At 37.5% G+C, this 22,129-nt stretch overlaps 1 protein-coding gene across 1 annotated transcript in view; it reads right to left on the minus strand.

The window, feature by feature from the left end:
- LOC136866806 (mucin-20) overlaps positions 1–22,129 on the minus strand; it is a 561,782-nt gene that overhangs the window by 35,886 nt on the left and 503,767 nt on the right. The window contains exon 4 of the mRNA XM_067143911.2: positions 12,309–12,678. Within this exon, the coding sequence (XP_067000012.2) occupies positions 12,309–12,678 (370 nt within the window). The remainder of the gene's footprint in view (positions 1–12,308; positions 12,679–22,129) is intronic.

The following is a 22,129-nucleotide window of genomic DNA, read 5'->3' on the forward strand; positions in this document are numbered from 1 at the left end:
TTTTTTGATTTTGATTACCTCTTAATTATGTGTTAAGTGATCTTATTTTGTGGGGTTTATTGATGTTTAAGAACTTTTGTAGTTTTAGAGGTATTGTTTCTTGTTTAACTAATACTTTAATTTTCGATTATTTTGTTACGCGTGGACATTTATCCTTGTTGCAGCGCCGCTGGTGGCTGAACTTGGACTTAAATATCATTCAGAGTGTCACTATTCATTTCAGCGACTCCGAAAACTATGGGTTCAACACTAATATATGTCGTTTTCGATTATTTTTATGTCACTCCCTCCCCACTCCACCCCAAGTGGAGCTGGATGTGTCTTACTCCCACAGTATTTCTTTCATTATTGCTTTAAGTTATAAGTGCCAAGTTTGGTCTATAGTCACCGGCATGTTTAATCGCTTAGCTTCACCCATATCTTTGCATTAAGAGATCGCTCCTCAACTGTATGCAACCCACTAACAACATAATGTATTGTGGGCTAGGGTAAACCTTCGTCTGAAATTATTGGAATGGTCATTTAGTTACATCATTTTAGGACTACTTAAAGTTGACTGAACATCGAGACCTATCAATGCTTGATGATTCACCGGCAGGCAATTCCGGAGATAATAAAACAAGAATGAAGCAAATAGAACGGTAGGATTGGATAAAGTGTTCTAGAAAGCTTTTTTAATATATATATATAAATTTGTTTTTCGTCGCACCGACAACGATAGGCCTTACAGCGACTACGAGATAGGAAAGGAACGATTAGGAGGGAATTGTCTGTGGCCTTGATTAATTTACAGCCCAAGAGTATGGCTTTTGTGAAAATGGGAAACCACAGAAAATCATCTTCAAGGCTTTCGACAGTGGGGTTGGCTCCCACTATCTCCGGAATGCAAGCTGTCAGCTACGTGACTCATACCGCGCAGCCATTAGCTCGCTGCAGCGCATTCAAGACAGACCCTCCGACAAGGGTGAACGGTATCTGTCGTGCATGAGTAAGTTCGCCTTTGTGTAGTGGAGGTAGTGTTGTGTATGATTCGCACGAATATCAGGGACAGCACGAACACCCAGTCTCCGACCCTAAGTATTTCACCATTTGATATAAACAATTCCTCAACTCGGCCGAGAACCGAACTCGAGCCCCGTGGACCGAAAACTGGAGTGTGGCGATATATCCACTGTCACGTAAAACTTGTGCGGGAGAGAACTACAGAATCACCGAAAACTGTATAAATGTTTAGTGGGACGTGAACTCAATAACAGAAAACACGGTAGCAAAGCAAAATAATAAGGGGAACTACAATCGGCTGGCTATGTCATTCATACAATAGTATGGAATATCATGGTAGGCAAAAACTACCTTTTACGACAATTTGTCGTGTACTCCGACATCGAAATACTAGGTAAACATGATTAATCAAGTTTTGACCTGAAAAGACCTCCTAGTTCCTCTTGCCTCAATATTTCCCCCTACCTTTAAAAAATATTATTATTATTATTATTATTATTAATATTATTATTATTATTATTATTATTATTATTATTATTATTATTATTATTATTATTATTATTATTATTATTATTGCCGGACTGCAGCCTAGGAGAACATGTACATGATACATATCGGCGCTCAGGTTCAAGTTCCACATCGATATCTCGGCGCACCACCACCGACTGCTAAAATGTGCCTGCGGCTCTCGTTATAAACAGATGGTAATGGATCAGTGTGACTTGAGCAGACGTGCAGGATACCTTGCAGACGTATGCCAGAACCGTACCGTCAAGTGAGTGAGTTTGAGAGAGGGCGCATTATTGGCATGAGAGAATGTGGTGCATCCATCCAGGAAATTGCTGCTCGTGTGGGACGAAGTGTGTCGGCAGTGCAACGGGTGAGTACAGAATGGTTCACTGAAGGCCGTAGAACACGACGATATGGGTCGTCTGGTCGCACCACACAGATCACCCCCGAGAAGATCGACACCTCATCCGAATGGCATATCAGGACAGATCTGCGTCCTCCTCGGCTCTGGTGCAAGAGTGGAACAGTGTAACAAATCGTACACTATCAGGAGTGACAGTCCGTCGCCGTTTATTACGGTCTGGGTTACCGGCTCGTCGCTCACTTCTCCGCCTACCTTTGACAAATGTGCATAAACAAGCTAGACTGCAATGGTGTATTGAACGACGTCACTGGGGACAAGAATGACAGCAGATAGTGTCTTCGGACGAATCCAGGTTCTGTTTGTTTGAATTGGATGTCTGCATTTTGGTTCACCGCAGACAGAGGGAGAGGCATCATCACATTGACTGCATTTGCACAAGACATACAGCGCAAACTCAAGGCCTTATGGCGTGGGATGCTATTGGCTAAAACCACTAATCACAGTTGGTGCGTGTCCAAGGCACTGTGACCAGTTTGACCTACGTGAACGACATCCTGCGACCCGTAGCCATACCTTTTCTGCACGACACCCCAGACGCCATATTTCAGCAAGAAAATGCGCGATCACATGGTGCTGCACATCACGTGCCTTCTTGCTGTCACAGAATTTCAGACTGTTACCCTGGCCCGCCCGATCACCGGACTTGTCACCAATCGAAAATATGTGGGATATGGTGAAACGACGGTTGCAGCGCTGTGACCCTGCGCCAACCACCAAGGATGAACTGCGGAACCAGGTGAACGTAGCATAGATGGCTATACCCCAGGACGAGGACGCCATTCGTGCCTTATACGCGATGATGTCATCACGCATGGAACAAGTTATCAGTGCCCATGGAGGACCAAGTACCTACTAGGCAACAGGACACATTCTGAACTTATGTGACTGAAATGATAATCGTTTCTGGAGAACATTCTAATTAACATGTCCTGTGAATATGAACTTCCTATTTCTAGTCTTTCAAGGTGTTCTGTTTTTTTATGAACATGAGTGTATTTTAAACCTAATATTTCGGCGGCTGAATTACTAGTTGCCTTCAACTAACCTGAAAGTTATACTGATCTAAATGCTGATAGCCTTAGCGAAGGAGCCCAGAAACTAGTGGTGGTGGTGACGACGACTGGCAAGTAGGAAATTACAATGTTTTCAACCAGCCAACTGATACATATATTCTTAGTGAAGGAAGTGAAAAAAGACTGAAAAATCAAACGTATTGCTTGGCGTCGACAATCAATCTAAATTACGGCCTCTCAAAGTACCCCATTTGCATTCATGTATTAAAACGTAATTTATTTCACCTTCATTTGTAGGCATTTTTCTTAAGTTTTTAATTTGCTAAAATTATATATCAGACTAGTCAATTGAAATTCAAATATAAGGCCATGAAATGGATTTATAGGTTACAAACACTTGACGGACGTGCGCGTTACATGCCGGTATATGGAGGCAACATTTGTTATGCCATACCCAAACGATCTAAGTAGGTAATCACTTAACATAATGTCCGCCTCCGTAGCATAACGGTTAGTATTATTAGCTGCCGTCCTCGGGGGTCCGGGTTCGATTCCCGGTACTGCCAGAAATTTAAGAATGGCAGGAGGGCTGGTATGTGGTTGAAATGGTACATGCAGCTCACCTCCAATGGGGGTGTGCCTGAAAAGAGCTGCACCACCTCAGGATGAGGACACGAGTTTACCTTTTACTTAATATAATTCACTTATTATAAACGTTAGCAGCTCTGTCGTTGAACCGCCCACCAGCAGATACACGAGCAGCGGCTGAACACAGAAATAAACATTCAGTTTGCGACAAAAAATGTTACAAAATTGCCAAAACAAGCACTTATCATATTTTTGTTTCTTATTAATTTAATCGGAGTTTACTAATTCAGCCCCAACCCCTGTTAATTACACACCTAATTAAGCCCAAACCTGTTAACTAATTTGGCATCGTGGAGATTACTAATTCATCTCCTTTAATTAATATTTTCCTTCCCATTATATACAGATTTAAGTCTGTCAGTACAGGTACGTCAGATCTGGTTTGAATAAAATCACTGTTGGTAAAGTTATTTATTTATTATTCAAAGCAACATGACATTGTTCTCCTACCATTGTATCTACCTGTCTGTACTAGCAATCATGTTTCAGTATATTCATATCTGTTACTTCCAACTTATGAATAGGGTAATTTATATTGAGTTCAATTATCTTTCACTCCCGTACAGCAAAGTCGGTCTGAAAACAGATAGATTTCACGAGAATGTCATCGGAGAACTTCTTTTCTTTCTTCCTGTTAGAACACCGCCGATTTAAGTTGCGAGTCCAGAGGTGTGGTCTGAAGGTAAAACTTAAGGCATATTTTGAGGAGTTCAGTGCTTGCTTTGAACATTGAACTAATGATAATATTTCTTAAATTGTAAATATGTTATAATAATAATAATAATAATAATAATAATAATAATAATAATAATAATAATAATAATAATCGCATGGTCTCAGCTACTATCCACAGAGGGAACTTGCTTTATACTGTACATAGAACTCTCTGTAAGAGTTCTTAAATTTCGCCCGAACACCTCCGTGCATCCAACTCGTCCCTTAGCTCTCTTCCCCACCCTAGGTGAGCTCAGTACTCACTTTACGAACCTCCGATCTAATGTAGGCTATACACCACGGTTCTTTTATATTCCGACCTGAACGGAATGGCGAGATATGGACTTCCCGTGCATTACAATTCCATCGACCTTGGCTGGTAGCGAACTCGTAATCTTCAACACAACCAGCAAGGTGGACTGACCAATTGATCAGTAGAAAAGAAATAAGAAAGTACTTTGAAGGTTTCAGGTGGAGGGGCCGGTTGCAAAATGTTACACGAGTACCTCCACACATCAAACCAAAACGGGAGAAACCAGTCTAGAGATAGCAATGAGCTCAACCCGAGAGCCTCTTACAGCAGAGCGACTTTGAAGCTAGCAAACCCAAAAATACTCCCACTTTCCAACGTCCGATGCAGACTGTGTTTGCCTGCATGGCTCCAACGCGGCATCAAAATGTTTTTAACATGTGGTCTTTAACACTTCACAAGTGACGAGTGGTGGCAACTTTTAAATTAGCACATGACGGTTGTACAGACAAGGTGTCAGCACTGTTACAATCCGCTAAACACACTCGCTGACAGAGTGGCCTTGAGGAATCTCCCGGAGAGATGTGTTATGACAAGGTCATACGAGAAGAACGTTCTTAAAATGAGAGATCCCTTTCCGAAATAAAATGCATTTCCAGTCTTTAGCGATTGCAGCCCTTTATGAATGCTGGGAGAACGCCCAAGAAACCACACATACGATCATCTGAAAATTACTTACGTATACTTCAGTATATGGTACTGAAACATGTGCCCTAAATGCTAGACACAAGTTTCGCATTGATTCATTCGAAATGTGGTGTTGGGGCAGAATCCCGCGTATACAAGGGACTGAATAAGAAGAATGTCTCCATTATCAAGTAGCTTAACTTTTCCAAACGTTTATTTTTCGTGTCTTCGAGAAAATCCACCAGTTCTTTGGACACATCACGAGAAGAGATGGAAAGGAAAAAATAATAATACTAGGGAAGGTCGAAGGTGCAAGACTAACGCGAAGCACATCGCGCAGAGGGTTTGACCTGTTACGAAGCTCACTGATATTTAACTCTTCATCAAATCTAAGTAAGAAGGTGATCGAGACCAAATGCCGAGAAAGAAGAGTTATCTACTCTTTATTAAAATCGAACTGAAATGATAAGAATCGAGAGATATGTAAAGAAAGCAACTGTTCCGAAATGTAGGGTTTCGTTTGTATCCTTCCCCCTATTTCTATGTTTATTTAAAACCGGCAGTGAAGGAAATTAAAGAGGAATTAGGAAAATTATTCACAATTCTGGTAGAGGAAATAAGAACTATGAAATTTAAACACCATAATATTACTTTATGTGAGCATTGATCAGTTTTAGCTCAAGTAGGCATATTTAGTCGCGTCTGATCAATTCCTCTATCTCAGGTACTAGGTATTTTTTAAAAATTTAACACACCTCTAAATTCGCACACAACATATTACACTACCAATCACGTCACTCGGTCATTACACTCCGTTCATTAAGTAGTTAGTCCCTGTTGAATGGCGAATACACCTCCACATCCCACATAGGTTTGGAGTCAAAACTGGGCTAAAATAGAGTAGTGCCAACCGAAATTCATTGTGAGAACGGCCAAGAATAGGAGGGTAAAGAAACCTTTCTTTATCTGAAGAAGATTGCTGAATGATATCTACACAGTCCAAATAAATAAATAAATAAATAAATAAATAAATAAATAAATAAATAAATAAATAAATAAATAAATAAATAAATAAATAAATAAATAAATAAATAAATAAATAAATAAATAAATAAATAAATAAATAAATAAATAAATAAATAAATAAATAAATAAATAAATAAATAAATAAATAAATAAATAAATAAATAAATAAATAAATAAATAAATAAATAAATAAATAAATAAATAAATAAATAAATAAATAAATAAATAAATAAATAAATAAATAAATAAATAAATAAATAAATAAATAAATAAATAAATAAATAAATAAATAAATAAATAAATAAATAAATAAATAAATAAATAAATAAATAAATAAATAAATAAATAAATAAATAAATAAATAAATAAATAAATAAATAAATAAATAAATAAATAAATAAATAAATAAATAAATAAATAAATAAATAAATAAATAAATAAATAAATAAATAAATAAATAAATAAATAAATAAATAAATAAATAAATAAATAAATAAATAAATAAATAAATAAATAAATAAATAAATAAATAAATAAATAAATAAATAAATAAATAAATAAATAAATAAATAAATAAATAAATAAATAAATAAATAAATAAATAAATAAATAAATAAATAAATAAATAAATAAATAAATAAATAAATAAATAAATAAATAAATAAATAAATAAATAAATAAATAAATAAATAAATAAATAAATAAATAAATAAATAAATAAATAAATAAATAAATAAATAAATAAATAAATAAATAAATAAATAAATAAATAAATAAATAAATAAATAAATAAATAAATAAATAAATAAATAAATAAATAAATAAATAAATAAATAAATAAATAAATAAATAAATAAATAAATAAATAAATAAGTATTTTTGTATACCGCACAAATTCCTTTTACGGTTTTTAGAGACCTCGAACTGCCGACAGTTTGTCCCTCAGGCTTATCTACTGACACATGGCTGGCACATTTAAACACCTTCAGATATTACTGGACTGAGCCATAGAGCCAACCGACATCAATGGGACTGAGCCATAGAGCAAACGACATCTTCTCAGAAGGCCAGTGCTCTGCCATTATAGATAGTAAGCCTGGCCATCTCTTAAAACGTTTGGTTGTTAAAGAGGGTGTACATACATACATTACATACATACATACATACATACATACATACATACAATGAAGAAAATGGACTAGCAGACCGATTGGCAAGCTGTAAACAACCCGGACATAGAAGTGGTTTACTATGGAACATCTATCAGCATAATTAAAAGAACTGCGGGAGGAAACCATTCTACTGCGGGAGAGCGAGTGGGAAAATACTACAAACGGCAGCCTAACAAAATCATACTTTCCTAATTAACTGAGTGGATTGAACACTAAACTAAACCTGAGCCATAATATGACAGCTATAACTACAGGCCACAGGAAATCAGATTCAAAATAACAAAAGACCCTACAAGCGTGCGTGGTGAAAGAAACCGTCATATCCTTTGGGAGTGTAAGTTATTCAATTCTGAGATAAGAACATGGAAATGTTTAAAACTCAGTGGAGAAACACGAACTCTTGCAGAAAATCTGAAGGAATGTTCCAAATTATTAAACAAAATAAATTTCGACATCTCACAACGAGTAAATACTGCATAATTGGCAAGAAGACACATGTAATTAATTGTATATAGTGTATTAGTAGTCATTATGTATAAAAAAATAACACAGTAGCGTTTTACATTTTGTAATGGAGCATACTGTTAATAAACGATTTGTAAAAATACATATTCATTACAGACTGCCTTTCGGCGTTCAGTCAGTAAGCCTCTTGAATTAAATATGCGCCTGCACAGTCCTTTATTTGCAATTAGGTCTGTGGCCTTGTTTATTTATACACCTCGGATATCAAAATAATTTTAAATCAGTTTGAACATCATGGTCATTGCCTACCTTTACTTCTCTTACCCTCCATTGTCGAATCCATCATTGTCCTAGGTAACCAATCCAGCCCCCATCCGTCTCGCATTACACCACCACCGAAGTCGGTTTATTCGTACATCTTCATCCATCGAGTTAATTCCTAACTTAGCCTTAAGCTCCTCATTCCAAATAACCTCCTGCCATTACTTTCACATGTTTGTATGGACACTGGTGAATTCACAAATGTAATTTTATAAACAATTTTTTTCATCTTTACTCAGTTCATTTTATGTTCGCAAGCATCGTTTTACCCACTGCGCATCATTCTGTCCACAGACGATGTTCTGGCCATTCACATTATTTATGTTCACTGGAGACTTTGTCGTTTGTAGGCACGCTATCGAGCAAGAAAGCACATACATTGAGGGCGTATAACTTTTCGCCGATCGCGACAAACATCTGACCAAAAGGGGTGAAGGCGAAACAACAGGTGGTTCTGTTCCCCGAACGTAGTTTGAGAGAGGCTACCATTAATTAGCAGGTAAAAGCGAAATGCCTCAGATAAAACATCCGGTCACGTACTGAAGGCCTTGTTTGTCCATATCTGGTCCTTCAGGGTCACTGGTTATACGCAATAACCCCTTAAGGGGCAGAGAACACAGACCAGCCTTCAATGACGTAAGCTGAAGTGCATGCGTGACCATTGCTCTGTTTATTCACACTGGCGCAGTCCAGACGGCGGAGATCCGCATTTCGAATCCCAATCTATGTAACTTACGGCCTTCATCTTGAGTGAGATGTTTCCCGTGCTGCTAATACGACATAATGTTCTAACCCAATCCTCTTTTCCCGTACACAGCTCTATAATACATGCCCTTCGGTTCAGAAGTGTCTGGGTTCGATTTCGAGAGTATTTTAAATAGGTAAGGTTATCCCTCTGGCTTATGTTTGTCTTAGCACAATTCTCTCCATCTACACGGAACATACTATGATACCAACCACCCTATAAACATGAAATAGTGAATACATCCCTCCACACAGCGTTGGTGTCAGGAAGGGCATTTGACCGTTCAACTGGACCAAGTTTACATCAAGCGCGGACGCCAATAAATTGAGAAAAGGAGAAGGAAGGATAAGAAAAACGATAAATAATAATTTCGGAAACATCCAGATAGCATATTTTGAACAATGGAAAGGGAAGGTCACTGGTTACAGTAGATCAGTCAACTGAAAAATACAAAGATACCCGAGCGGAATTTACACAGCATATACCGTAGGCCCCCTACATCCAAAGACATACTGAGATACATTTATGTAAAATCTCAGACACTTCAGAAGCTAAAGCGTCTGTACTACTACCACTACTACTGCTAATAACTGCTAATAATAATAATAATAATAATAATAATAATAATAATAATAATAATAATAATAATAATAATAGGAAACTTTCCAATCTTTGGGCTCTTCTGAAGTATTATATCTAATTCCTAGTATTAACCACAGAAGATCTCAGTTATCTGACTGAACCTACAGATGCATGTAAATCTCGCATGATTTAGGTACAGAGGTAAGAAGAAAAGAATGCCTCCAATTGAGTTCATATTTATCTTATTCCATATTAAATAAATAAACCTTGGCTAATAAATGTGACCAGGCGTCCTTGGCTGAATGACCAGGGCAGCGGCCTTTGGTTCAGAGGACCCAAGATCGAAATTCTAGCGGGCCAGAAATTTCAACGCCGTATGATTTAATTCCTCTGGTTCAGAGACAGGGTATTTATGTTCGCCAGTGCACTTACCTTCATCTACACACAACACAGGTACGCAGTACTGAACATATTCCACCTCACAGAGTTGGTGTTAGGAAGGTCATCCAGCTGAGAAAATGGGACAAATCCACATTAAGAGTCAACCTCAATAAGTTGGAGAAAAGAACAAGAAGAAATAAGGATGTTGGATGAATAATTTTTGTACGAGTATATCACACGAGATTAAGGAAATTAATTAATTAATTAATTAATTAATTAATTAATTAATTAATTAATTAATTAATTAATTAATTTATTTATTTATTTATTTATTTATTTATTTATTTATTTATTTATTTATTTATTTATTTATTTATTTATTTATTTATTTGGCCGGACACAGTTCCTAGAAGCAAAATGGAGGCCACTCTGTGGGCGGACTAACTCAGAGGTACCTACAATTAGAACATCGATCGTCTTCTGCATGTCAAACTGGATGACAAAGAAGCCTCCTTCTCCTACAGATATCCACTGACTTGGACTGTAAGCAGACTCAGGATGTTGGGCTCACTAGCCACTGAGCTATGGGCACTGACAGCCTGTGTCCCCCAATGTATTGCGGTTCAACAATTTTGTTTAAGTACATAAGTAAACGTTTGACTTCGTAATGAAACTTTTGTCAGGGTGCTGACGTCTTAAGTCTGTTTTACGTTAATAAATATCCTAGCGGGTAAACTGAACTTAAACTACACGCAGTGCGAAAGTAACCGGGGAAACACCATGATAAGGAAAATAAATTAACGACCGGATGCTCTTCCTGATGCCAACCTTCTGAGAAAGAATGCATTCACTTTTACGTCTTTCTGTGGTAGTGTCATATTTTTGCATAGATGAAGAGAAGTGTATTAAGATAAACACAAACACCCCGTCCCCAAGCCATAGGAATTAACCGGATGTGGATAAAATCCCTTCCCGGACCGGAAATTGAATTGTACTTTTTTAAATTCCCGTTCTACCTTCTAACGCTCTTACAAGGGTCGTGATTTCAGAATTTTGGCCCAAAAAAGGTTCTTCAACGTGCAGTAAGCCTATTCTCAGTTTAAATGCTGTAGGTTATCTCACTGAAGTTGTACAAGACATGCAGTTTTTTTTTTGCTAGTTGTTTTACGTTACACCGACACAGATAGGTCTTATGGCGACGATGGGACAGGAAAGGGCTAGGAGTGGGAAGGAAGCGGCCATGGCCTTAAATAAGGTACAGCCCCAGCATTTGCCTGGTGTGAAAATGGGAAACCACGGAAAACCATTTTCAGGGCTGCCGACAATGGGGTTCGAACCTACTATCTCCCGAATACTGGACACTGGCCGCACTTAAGCGACTGCAGCTATCGAGCTCGGTACATGAAGTTTTATTCTATAATAATACTGTAACTGATAAAATAGCACAAGATGCTGGCTTTCATAATTAGTATGGATAGTATAGTAGATACTAATATGGTAGAACGGTTACGCATCTAATATCTACTATCTCATAATATGTGAGTTTCCTGGTGAACACCCTCACAAAGCTGTTTTACAACATGTTTATGACTTCCTTAGATATGTGTTTGCCTTAAAATATTTTACTATTCTCCATGTTACTGCTAAAAGTTTTCATGATATATATTACGACATTTAGTCCAGAAGTGCTAAAATGGTTACTTGCACCAACACCCGGACTCGTTTAAAACGAAGCATGCTCTAAGTGGAGCACTCCACCCTTTACGCCAACTTCTCCCTTCACAGCAATACACTTGTAGTTTTACTTCACAGCCAGAGTAGCTCCAGTTTCACGCGGAATCCGAAACATAAGAACGTCAAATATCAAATGTCAAATATCTCACTTGTATTCGAACCGCAGAAGCCAAAACAATGCCTTTCAGGTAACATACCTCGGTGGAGCTAAACTTATGAAATGTGAATGTGGTAACTGAGTACATATCCAAAACTTACTAACTGCATCGCAGGCAACGCCTGTTAAACCTCAATCTACCACCAGTCTCAACTAAATTGTCTTGCGGGTTGCATACTACGAAAGTGATAAGCAGCGAAAGATTTGTTTACTGCTGAACTACGGTATTCTAAATCAAAAGACTCTTCACCACACGTGTTTCCTACCGTTTGTTTTCATACGTAAATATTCTTTATTCACTTATAACAACAAAATGCTAGTTCAAATTGTATTTTAGATTAATTTAATTACACAAATTTCCGTTCTGACCAATTGTGACATACCACATCGCGCAACGAACGAGAAAACTGCATACTCATAATTTTATGTTTCAGAATTAAAATGATAAATTTCTTGATATGTAAGCATAATACTCACGCGTAATCTGTCGATGCTCCTTACAACGCGGTGGAGAGGCAGTGCCGATGCCTGATTCAGGTTCTTCGCGCTCAGGTGTGCCAGCAGAGCCCTCTGGTGAGTCGCTCAGAGAATCCCTCGAGCTGACGTAGTCTTGTCTGGATGACGAGGACGTAGATGAGGAAGAACCGTCGTCCTCCAACAAGAAGGACGACGAGCAGTCAGACACCCAGGTGAAGCTAGAACTCCGGGAGAGTGGAGGCGACGTCTGGGTCCCAGCGTCCACCGGGGAGCGAGCTCCGCAGCAGGGAGAGGCGCATCGTGAAGGACTGCTCGAACTGGATCGTCGTGGACGGATACGAGTGAGGAAGCTCTGGAGCGCCACGGGCAGCTGAGGACAAGCACACGATCTTAGGATTTTAATGCACACTAAATTACGATGACTTTGTTAAATATCCAATAATAAATAAATAAATAAATGAATGAATGAATGAATGAATGAATGAATGAATGAATGAATGAATGAATGAATGAATGAATGAATGAATAAATAAATGAATAAATAAATAAATAAATAAATAAATAAATAAATAAATAAATAAATAAATAAATAAATAAATAAATAAATAAATAAATAAATAAATAAATAAATAAATAAATAAATAAATGAATAAATGAATGAATGAATGAATGAATGAATGAATGAATGAATGAATGAATGAATGAATGAATGAATGAATGAATGAATAAATGAATAAATGAATGAATGAATGAATGAATGAATGAATGAATAAATGAATGAATAAATGAATGAATAAATGAATAAATGAATGAATAAATGAATAAATGAATAAATTAATGAATGAATGAATAAATAAATGAATGAATGAATAAATGAATGAATGAATGAATGAATGAATAAATGAATGAATAAATGAATACACGCCTCTCCCAGTCACGAATGACCGCCAACTGGGGAGAGAGTATTCGTTTATTGTAATCTAAATCATCACATGTAGTTAGATCTGAACGTACTACAAAAAAAAGGAACAATGATATTCCAATTCCTTAAATGTTACAATTATGTTGGCGTATGTTGCATACCCAATACTTATTATTTATATTAAATATGAATGGACGAAGACATGAACAGAATCCATCCCCCCCCCCCAGTTACGAATGAATGCCAACCGTGGGAGAGAATACCCGTCCAACTGCAATCATTAAAATCACATGCAACTCGTGTTGTTAGTTCTAGGAAATCAAACATTCAACTACACGTGAATGTACGAAAACAACGAACAGGACCAGTCCCCAATCATGGATTACCACCAACCGGTGCAAGAAAACATCCGACCATCGCAATCATCGCTATCACATGCCGTTGATTTTGTTCGTTTCCGAAATGTAATAGACTTATTCCAACTAACAAACTGTCATAATAGTTTATTGTTATAGTACATATTTACCGGTATTAGTCAATAATGTTATATATGTACTGTATCTAATTTGAAAAGTATTTTTTACTGACGAACATTATTATTATACTATCTACTAGTTCAAACATTTCAAAATACAGTGGTTGATCATTTTATTAGGGCCACTAGGTAAAAGTCGAAGAATTTATGTTTGGATCATTATTCTTTTCTAAGTGTTTACTTATTGCTTATTTTTATAGTTGGATATTATTAATTACACATTTCCATAGTTAAATTCAACAATCAGCCCTACATTAAGGAGCCTAATAATGAAAACTCTGGTGAAGAATTGAGAGAGTCGCCAATTATGTTACAGTTGCTTGCTGACTGTTGTTGGAGTAACACACGTGATTTATTGTAGATTTGTTTCCTTGCATCTCTTGTGTGAATTTTGCTCTTTAAGTGATACAGTGAAGTGACAAGAGTAGAATACAGTTAATTATAGTTCAGTATATACTTAAAAATACGAGTATTTAGAAAACAATCATGGGGAAAGCTAAAGACTTTTCTCCTAGTAAAATTTCGGAAATAAAAACGCTTTTAAAGAATACTGATTATTCTCATAGACAAATAGCGTCTATCACTTCTGTTTCAAAGTCAACAGTGGACAGAATTAAGAAAAAACTTGACCAAGGCTCGAATTTGTCACCTAAATGGGTGGGTAAATGTGGCCGCAAAAGAATCACTTCTCCACGAGCAGAGCGCCTGTTAAGAAATATCGTCATTAAACATAGAAAAGCTTCAATGAAAGTCATTACAACAAAGATTCGACAAGCGGGGATCAACGTATCTTCAATGACAGCTCGTCGGAGGATCAAAGAGCTGGGTTTCGCTTGTCATCGTCCAGCAAAGAAACCATCACTGACACCAACCATGATGAAGAAGCGACTATTATGGGCAAAGCAACATCGAAATTGGTCTGCTGATGAATGGAAAAGGGTAAGCTGTTTACTTCCTCCGTTATGCTCAACCGAACTTGGCGTAAACAGGTTTTAATACAAAACTACATTTTTTCCAGGTTTGCTTTTGGGATGAGTCATCAATACATATCCTTGATGACAGATCTGTATTTGTGAGGAGGCGCAAGGGTGAGAAATACAATAGTGACTGCATTGTCAAGACCGTTAAGCACCCGTTAAGTGTCATGGTGTGGTCCGTCATCAGTAGTAATGGAACCGGCCGCCTGTATATTGTCGCAGGAACCATGAACCAACACCAGTACATTAAGGTTCTGGAGAAACGGCTACTTCCACAACTTCGTGAATGGTTCCCAGATGGCAAATTTGTGTTTATGCATGACTCTGCACCTTGTCACAAGGCTAATACTGTGACAAAGTTCCTTCTGGACAACAAAGTGAAGGTTCTGGACTGGCCTGGCAATTCTCCTGACCTCAACCCGATCGAGAACCTTTGGGGACTAATGAAGAGGAAAATTTGTGCTCATGATGTCACGAATAAGATCCAACTGATCGAAAGACTAATCAATGTGTGGCATCATGATGATGAAATTAAAAATAGCTGCCTCAGATGCATTTGTAGTGTGCCAGATAGAGTCGAAGCGGTAATTGCTGCGAAGGGAGGTGTTACAAAATATTAGATTTTCCTAGTTTCCTTAGTTTTTCATGATTTTCATTAATATTTCAAATGTAAAATAGTGTAATGTATTTGTCAAAAGTCCATTTTAGATTAATTAAGTGTATATCAGTGAAGTTTAATTGTGTATGTCTTACCAAGTTTGAAAAATACAACTTTCACCTAGTGGCCCTAATAATATGATCAACCACTGTACAACTCCCGTAGGTTGACAAAGGAAAATCGTACTCGATTATCTACTGCCTGCAGCTCCCTAGAACCTTTACTGAGTGGTCAGCGCAGTGACCTTCGGTTTAGTGGGCCCTTGGTTTGATTTTTAATTTTGTCTAGTTAATTCCTCTAGCTCGGGAGTTGACCGTTTCTGTCCGTGTAAATACGCATTCATGTGCATACAAGAATTCACACGACAAACCACCACAGGGACATGCAATAGTGAATACAACCCGGTACATACGCATCAGGAAAGGCACCCGGCCGTAAAATTGGCCTTCATCCCTATAAAGGTTAAGTAGAAAAAGGCCACGCAAAAACGAGCCAACAGAAAAGTTTAGCAAGTCAAGCATACGTGTTTGGGGCACAAGTCTACAGAATAGCTTGAAAAAGCCGTCTATGTTACCGCAACACCTAATCCACTACATAATAACTGCATCGACTACCTTATTTTCTTGCTGTACTTCCTACCAAACCCGCTCAAAAATACTGGTTATCCAAAGATGCATCCTGTCGTTTACCTGGCCAATTTTACTAAACTGATGCAGTAACTATTTATATGAAATCTTATACACTAATTTTTCTAATTAGCCCATCTATGTAGAACAGTGAAATCTATGTTCAAAAGAAAATCCTTCCTTGCTTGCTTGAGCTAGTCTATATTTTATGTCATCCTCTCATTTATGGTTATTCTACTACCCCAATAATAATAATAATAATAATAATAATAATAATAATAATAATAATAATAATAATAATAATAATAATAATAATAATAACAAAAACAACAACAACAATAATAATAATAATAATAATAATAATAATAATAATAATAATAATAATAATAATAGCCGGGCTGAGTGGCTCAGACGGTTGAGGCGCTGGCCTTCTGACCCCAACATGGCAGGTTCGATCCTGGCTCAGTCCGGTGGTATTTGAAGGTGCTCAAATATGTCAGCCTCGTGTCGGTAGATTTACGGGCACGTAAAAGAACTCCTGCAGGACAAAATTCCGGCACCTCGGCGTCTCCGAAAACCGAAAAGGTGGTTAGTGGGACGTAAAGCCAATAGCATTAAATTGATTATTTAATAATAATAATAATAATAATAATAATAATAATAATAATAATAATAATAATAATAATAACTGATAATGATGATGTTTGTTTAAAGGGACTTAACATCTAGGTCATCGGCCCCTAATGGTACGAGATGAGACGAAATGTAATGATAATTAAAATTCCAAAATTCATGCACTGACCAGAACTCACAACATGATGATGAATGAATGAATGAATAAATGAGTTAATGAATTAATATGAATTTAAAATAATCAACGGATCCAACTCACAATACTGATACTCAAAATAATTCCAAAATCTATCCACTGACTACAATTTAAAAAGACTGCGATGAACAATGATGATGAAATTAAAACAATCAGTGGATCCAACCTGCCCCTCCCATAAAATAGCGTAAAACAATTGTATAAACTGAACTAGGAACCGCTTCCAAGACGAAATCCTGAATCGATGATGCTTGTTGTCTAAAGGGGTCCAAAATTAAAGTCACCGGCACCTCATAATGGTACTAATCGCTGATAAAGTAGAACCACGGTGTTCTTCATGAAACGGTACTAATTACAAGTAACGTAGACTCACGGTGTTCCTCACATAGTAGTTGTAATCATAGGAGCAGCCAGGAACCATGGTGTTCTTCACATAGTGGTACTGATCATAGCCAATGTACACCCACGATGTATGCTCATATAGTGATACTAATTACAGGTAACCCAGACCTGTGGTGTTCTTCACAGGTAACGTAAGCCCATTGTGTCCCGCATATAGTGCTACTTGTAAACCCATAGCTATGCATCCCCAATGACACTAATCGCAGACCCATGGTGTTCCTCGCATAGTGGTACTAATGGCAGGCAACGCACAGACCCGTGGTTTTTCTCACGTAGTGGTATTAATCTCAAGTGAAGTCGACCCATGGTGTTCCTCGCGTAATGGTAATAATCATGGGTAATCTCATGGTTCAAGATCCATTATCCCTTGGTTACCCCTTTTAGCCGCCTCTTACAACGAGCATGGGATGCCGTCGGTGTATTCTTCATCTCTGTCCCCCACCCACAGGGGGTCAAATAATGATACAATACTCATTTATTTCCTTTTCGATTTAATTCCCCAGTTTAGTATTTCCAATCTGAAAATTTCTATGCGTAGGTGTCCTGTATTTAGAATTACCACTGCATAATCAAATATAATTTGTTAGTAACTAGCAGAGCCATAGAATGTTTTTCAGAATCGTTTAAATTAGTACGGTACTACAGCTGGTTACTCTCTGAAATTAAAATGATTTTTCAAAATGTTTGAAATAATTGGTAATAATACTGACCAAGAATGGAAATAATATAAGTGTGCGATGCAGCGCTGTTTTACGCTGTTATGGTAAAATTACATGTAGCGACATTTTGCTGTGCAACGCCAATAATACGAGGAAAAGGCAATATTCATACTGTTCATCCCTGTTTGCACAAAAGTCGGCCATACAAGGAAGAAATTAGAATGTTAAAATCAAAACGTTTTAGTAGGACTCTAGTAGCCCTGGTTTAAGAAAGTAAATGATCTAGCAGATACTTCTAATGTCCTTAAAAAGTCCCTCTGATTATGATTTTTCTTTATCCGTTGCTAGTGGTTTAAAGTCTCACTAACACACCGAAAGTTTTCGGTGACGCAAAGATAGAATGGGACTAGAACTGGGAAGAATATGGCCGTGGCCTTATTTTTTTTACTATTTGCTTTAAGTCGCACCGACACAGAGATGTCGTATGGTAACGATGCCTTAAGGCATAGACTCAGCATTTGTCTGGTGTAAAAATGGCAAAGCACGGAAAACCATCTTCAGGGCTGCCGACGGTTGGATTCGAACCCACTATCTCCCAAATGCCAGCTAATAGCTCCGCGACCCTAACCACACAGTCAATTCATTCCTATTACGCGTCTACAAGACTAATGCACATCGGTAACGCCCGCATTACTGGAAATCTCACCGAAAACTACAGAACAACAAGATGGTTCTTTCAACAAATTAAGAAAATTGTGAGGAAAACTATCATTTTAATAAAAAATGTGTGTGTATGTGTGTGCTTGTTTGTTTGTTACTCCAGGGGATGGTCAAGAAACACAATGAGATATTATATCTTCACGACTTTAGAAACAGCTGACTGAAAATGATAATCCATTAGAAAACTCTTGAGTCGTCGTTGCATTCAAGTCTAGAAGGGCGTTGATACTGCGCATTCAATAGTGCCGTGAACTTCGTGGATGTCCGTAAACCAAAGTCTCTACGGTGCCTACACGGGTACACCTACAGTATATGTAACTGAGATGAAACAGCGGCCAGTGGCTAGGCGTTACAGTTGAGGTACCGGCTAAAGCAGAAGCGTGAAGTAATTGACACCCTGTTTGATAGAACTTTGAAACTGATCTTTTCACTAAATAATTGAGCATCATTTCGTGAATCTTCCAGGGAATGGCTTCAGTTAAGTCTATATATATAAAATAAGAGTTTTGTCTGTACCTTGATCAGATTTTGAAAATAATGGTATTTCTGTATCGATCATGTCCACGGTAACAAGAAAATGCACTTTTTACTTTTCCGTAATTTTTATCTGTCTCTCTGTCCATCTATCTGTATGTACACGCATAACGAGAAAACGGCCGAAGAGAATTTAATGAAAATCTGTATGTAAAGTCGGGGGAGGAGCCACTATAATCTACGCTATAAATCATTTTATTCACGTTGAGTGAAATGGTAGTTTAGGGGAAAGCCTAACATTTAATTCTCGAATATTTATATTATTAGTGGTCGTATCGATAAATACTACATAACTAAAGTCATATAGAATTAAATTTCCGATCATTTATGTCATACATTTTTACCGTACCGGCTATAACACACATATTCATAAATTTGTATTTTTGTTGCTAAGTCCATATCAACGCCGACCCACGAGAAAATGGGTTAATGGAATTTAATGAAATTCGGTATATAGAGTCGGGGAATAAGAAACTACAGTCCAAGCTATAAACATTTTTATTCACCCTGGATAAAATTGTAGTTCAGGGGAAGGTGCCTAAAATTTCATTTTTAAATACCGGTACCTATGTCATTGGTCATATCGAAAAGTAGTACATAACGAAAGTTATAGAGAATACAATTTCCAATCATTCATATTTTATTCGGTTTCAGAGTCGGAAGAAAACTAAATGTGAAGGCCTACAATATCGAAAGCGCATAACATTGATCAATATTAACATTACATTGACCATTGTTTGTTGTGATGTTCTTTGTCTCATGCTGCCGCTCAACTCCGATAGATGGGATTACTTCTGCGTACCGAGTATAACAGCCTGATTGAATATTGGCGAGAAATAACTGGAGAGTTAGAAAACTTTGTTCTTTAGCATGCCATTCCTCTGGTTCATACATTTTCTAATACTGCTGGTACGTAACACACTGGTTCATCATAGTATTCCAGCTACCAGTATTCGATCCCTACTCTGACGCGCTGTTTTGAATGAACAGTGTGCACACTTAGGCCTAAGGCAGAGGCTTACTTAATAATAATAATAATAATAATAATAATAATAATAATAATAATAATAATAATAATAGCAGTAGTAGTATGCCCTGGTCTAGAATTACTATTTAGGTTTATTCCAAATTATAGCACCACAGTTCACTAAATAACTCAAAATTCAACGATGAAAAGAGCTGCTTCCTCTTCACATTTATTAAATTGTACATTCATTTTATTCCAAATTAGCAGTGAAATGGGTTTCTCCTCGGGCTTGGAGGAAAAATTTGCCTCAAAGTTAGATAGATTTTTCCACCGCCAGTGTAGTGAATTGAGATTTTCCGACTCATCGGGTACTCCTAGGAAACAGATTAGTAAAAGGGCATAGTTTTGCCCTGTGACTCTCCGCTATTCGAACTCACCTCCGACCCCCCTCCCCCACCGCCCCTCCACAAATTGCCGAAAAAAGACGAAGAGTGTTCACGGATCACGGCTGTCTGCGCTTGGTCATTCCAGCTCTGGAACTTCGGACTGTTAGATCGGCAGTGTACATCTAACACTTTGATTTAATACGAAAGCATTACTTATTTTTGCTATTTGTTTTACGTCGCGCCGACACAGATAGGTCTTATGGCGACGATGTGATAGGAAAGCTCTAGGAATAGGGAGAAAGGGGCCGTGGCCTTAATTAAGGTACAGCCCCAGCCTGGTGTGAAAATGTGAAACCACGGAAAGCCTTCTTTAGGGCTGCCGACAGTGGGGTTCGAACCCACTAACTCCCGGATGCAAGCTCACAGCTGCGCGCTTCTAACCGCATGGCCAATTCGCCCGGTGAGCATTACTTTTAAACGCACCATTCCTACTGACATCAATGTGATGACCTATATTCATTTCAGTTGGGATAACCACTAAGACAGTCTGAGGATGTAAAAAGGCAGGTGTCTGCCATTATAGAGAAAACTTTCCAACCTGATTGTGGCTGATGGTAGGCAAGCGGATCTACCATTAAAATGAAAATTCCCTAACCCAGTCATCATATCATAAACGACGTTTGGTGACAAGATTCTGAGCAACTGCAACGTGACCTCGATAATGTTGTGAGATGGACAGCAGGCAATGGTATGTTGATAAACGGGGTTAAAAGTCAGATTGTGAGTTTCACAAATAGAAAAAGTCCTCTCAGTTTTAATTACTGCGTTGATGGGGTGAAAGTTCCTGTTGGGGATCATTGTAAGTATCTAGGTGTTAATATAAGGAAAGACCTTCATTGGGGTATTCACAAAAAATGGGATTGTAAATAAAGGGTACAGATCTCTGCACATGGATATGAGGGTGTTTAGGGGTTGTAGTAAGGATGTAAAGGAGAGGGCATATAAGTCTCTGGTAAGACCCCAACTAGAGTATGGTTCCAGTGTATGGGACCCTCACCAGGATTACCTGATTCAAGAATTGGAAAAAAATCCAAAGAAAAGCAGCTCGATTTGTTCTGGGCGATTTCCGACAAAAGAGTACCGTTACAAAAATGTTGCAAAGTTTGGGTTGGGAAGAATTGAGAGAGAAGAAGAGCTGCTCGACTAAGTGGTATGTTCCGAGCTGTCAGCGGAGAGATGGCGTGGAATGACATTAGTAGACGAATAAGTTTGAGTGGCGTTTATAAAAGTAGGAAAGATCATTATATGAAGATAAAGTTGGAATTCAAGAGGACAAACTGGGGCAAATATTCATTTATAGGAAGGGGAGTTAGGGATTGGAATAACTTACCAAGAGAGACGTTTAATAAATTTCCAATTTCTTTGAAATCATTTAGGAAAAGGCTAGGAAAACAACAGATAGGGAATCTGCCACCTGGGCGACTGCCCTAAATGCAGATCAGTATTGATTGATTGACTTCCCCGCCACGTTTCTAGGGTAACGTTAAAAGTATGGAATTTAATACAATCCTACTCACAACGCGTACACCGCCTAACCTAGAATTCT

The sequence above is a fragment of the Anabrus simplex genome, chromosome 3, assembly GCF_040414725.1.
Source record: "Anabrus simplex isolate iqAnaSimp1 chromosome 3, ASM4041472v1, whole genome shotgun sequence".
Taxonomy (NCBI): domain Eukaryota; kingdom Metazoa; phylum Arthropoda; class Insecta; order Orthoptera; family Tettigoniidae; genus Anabrus; species Anabrus simplex.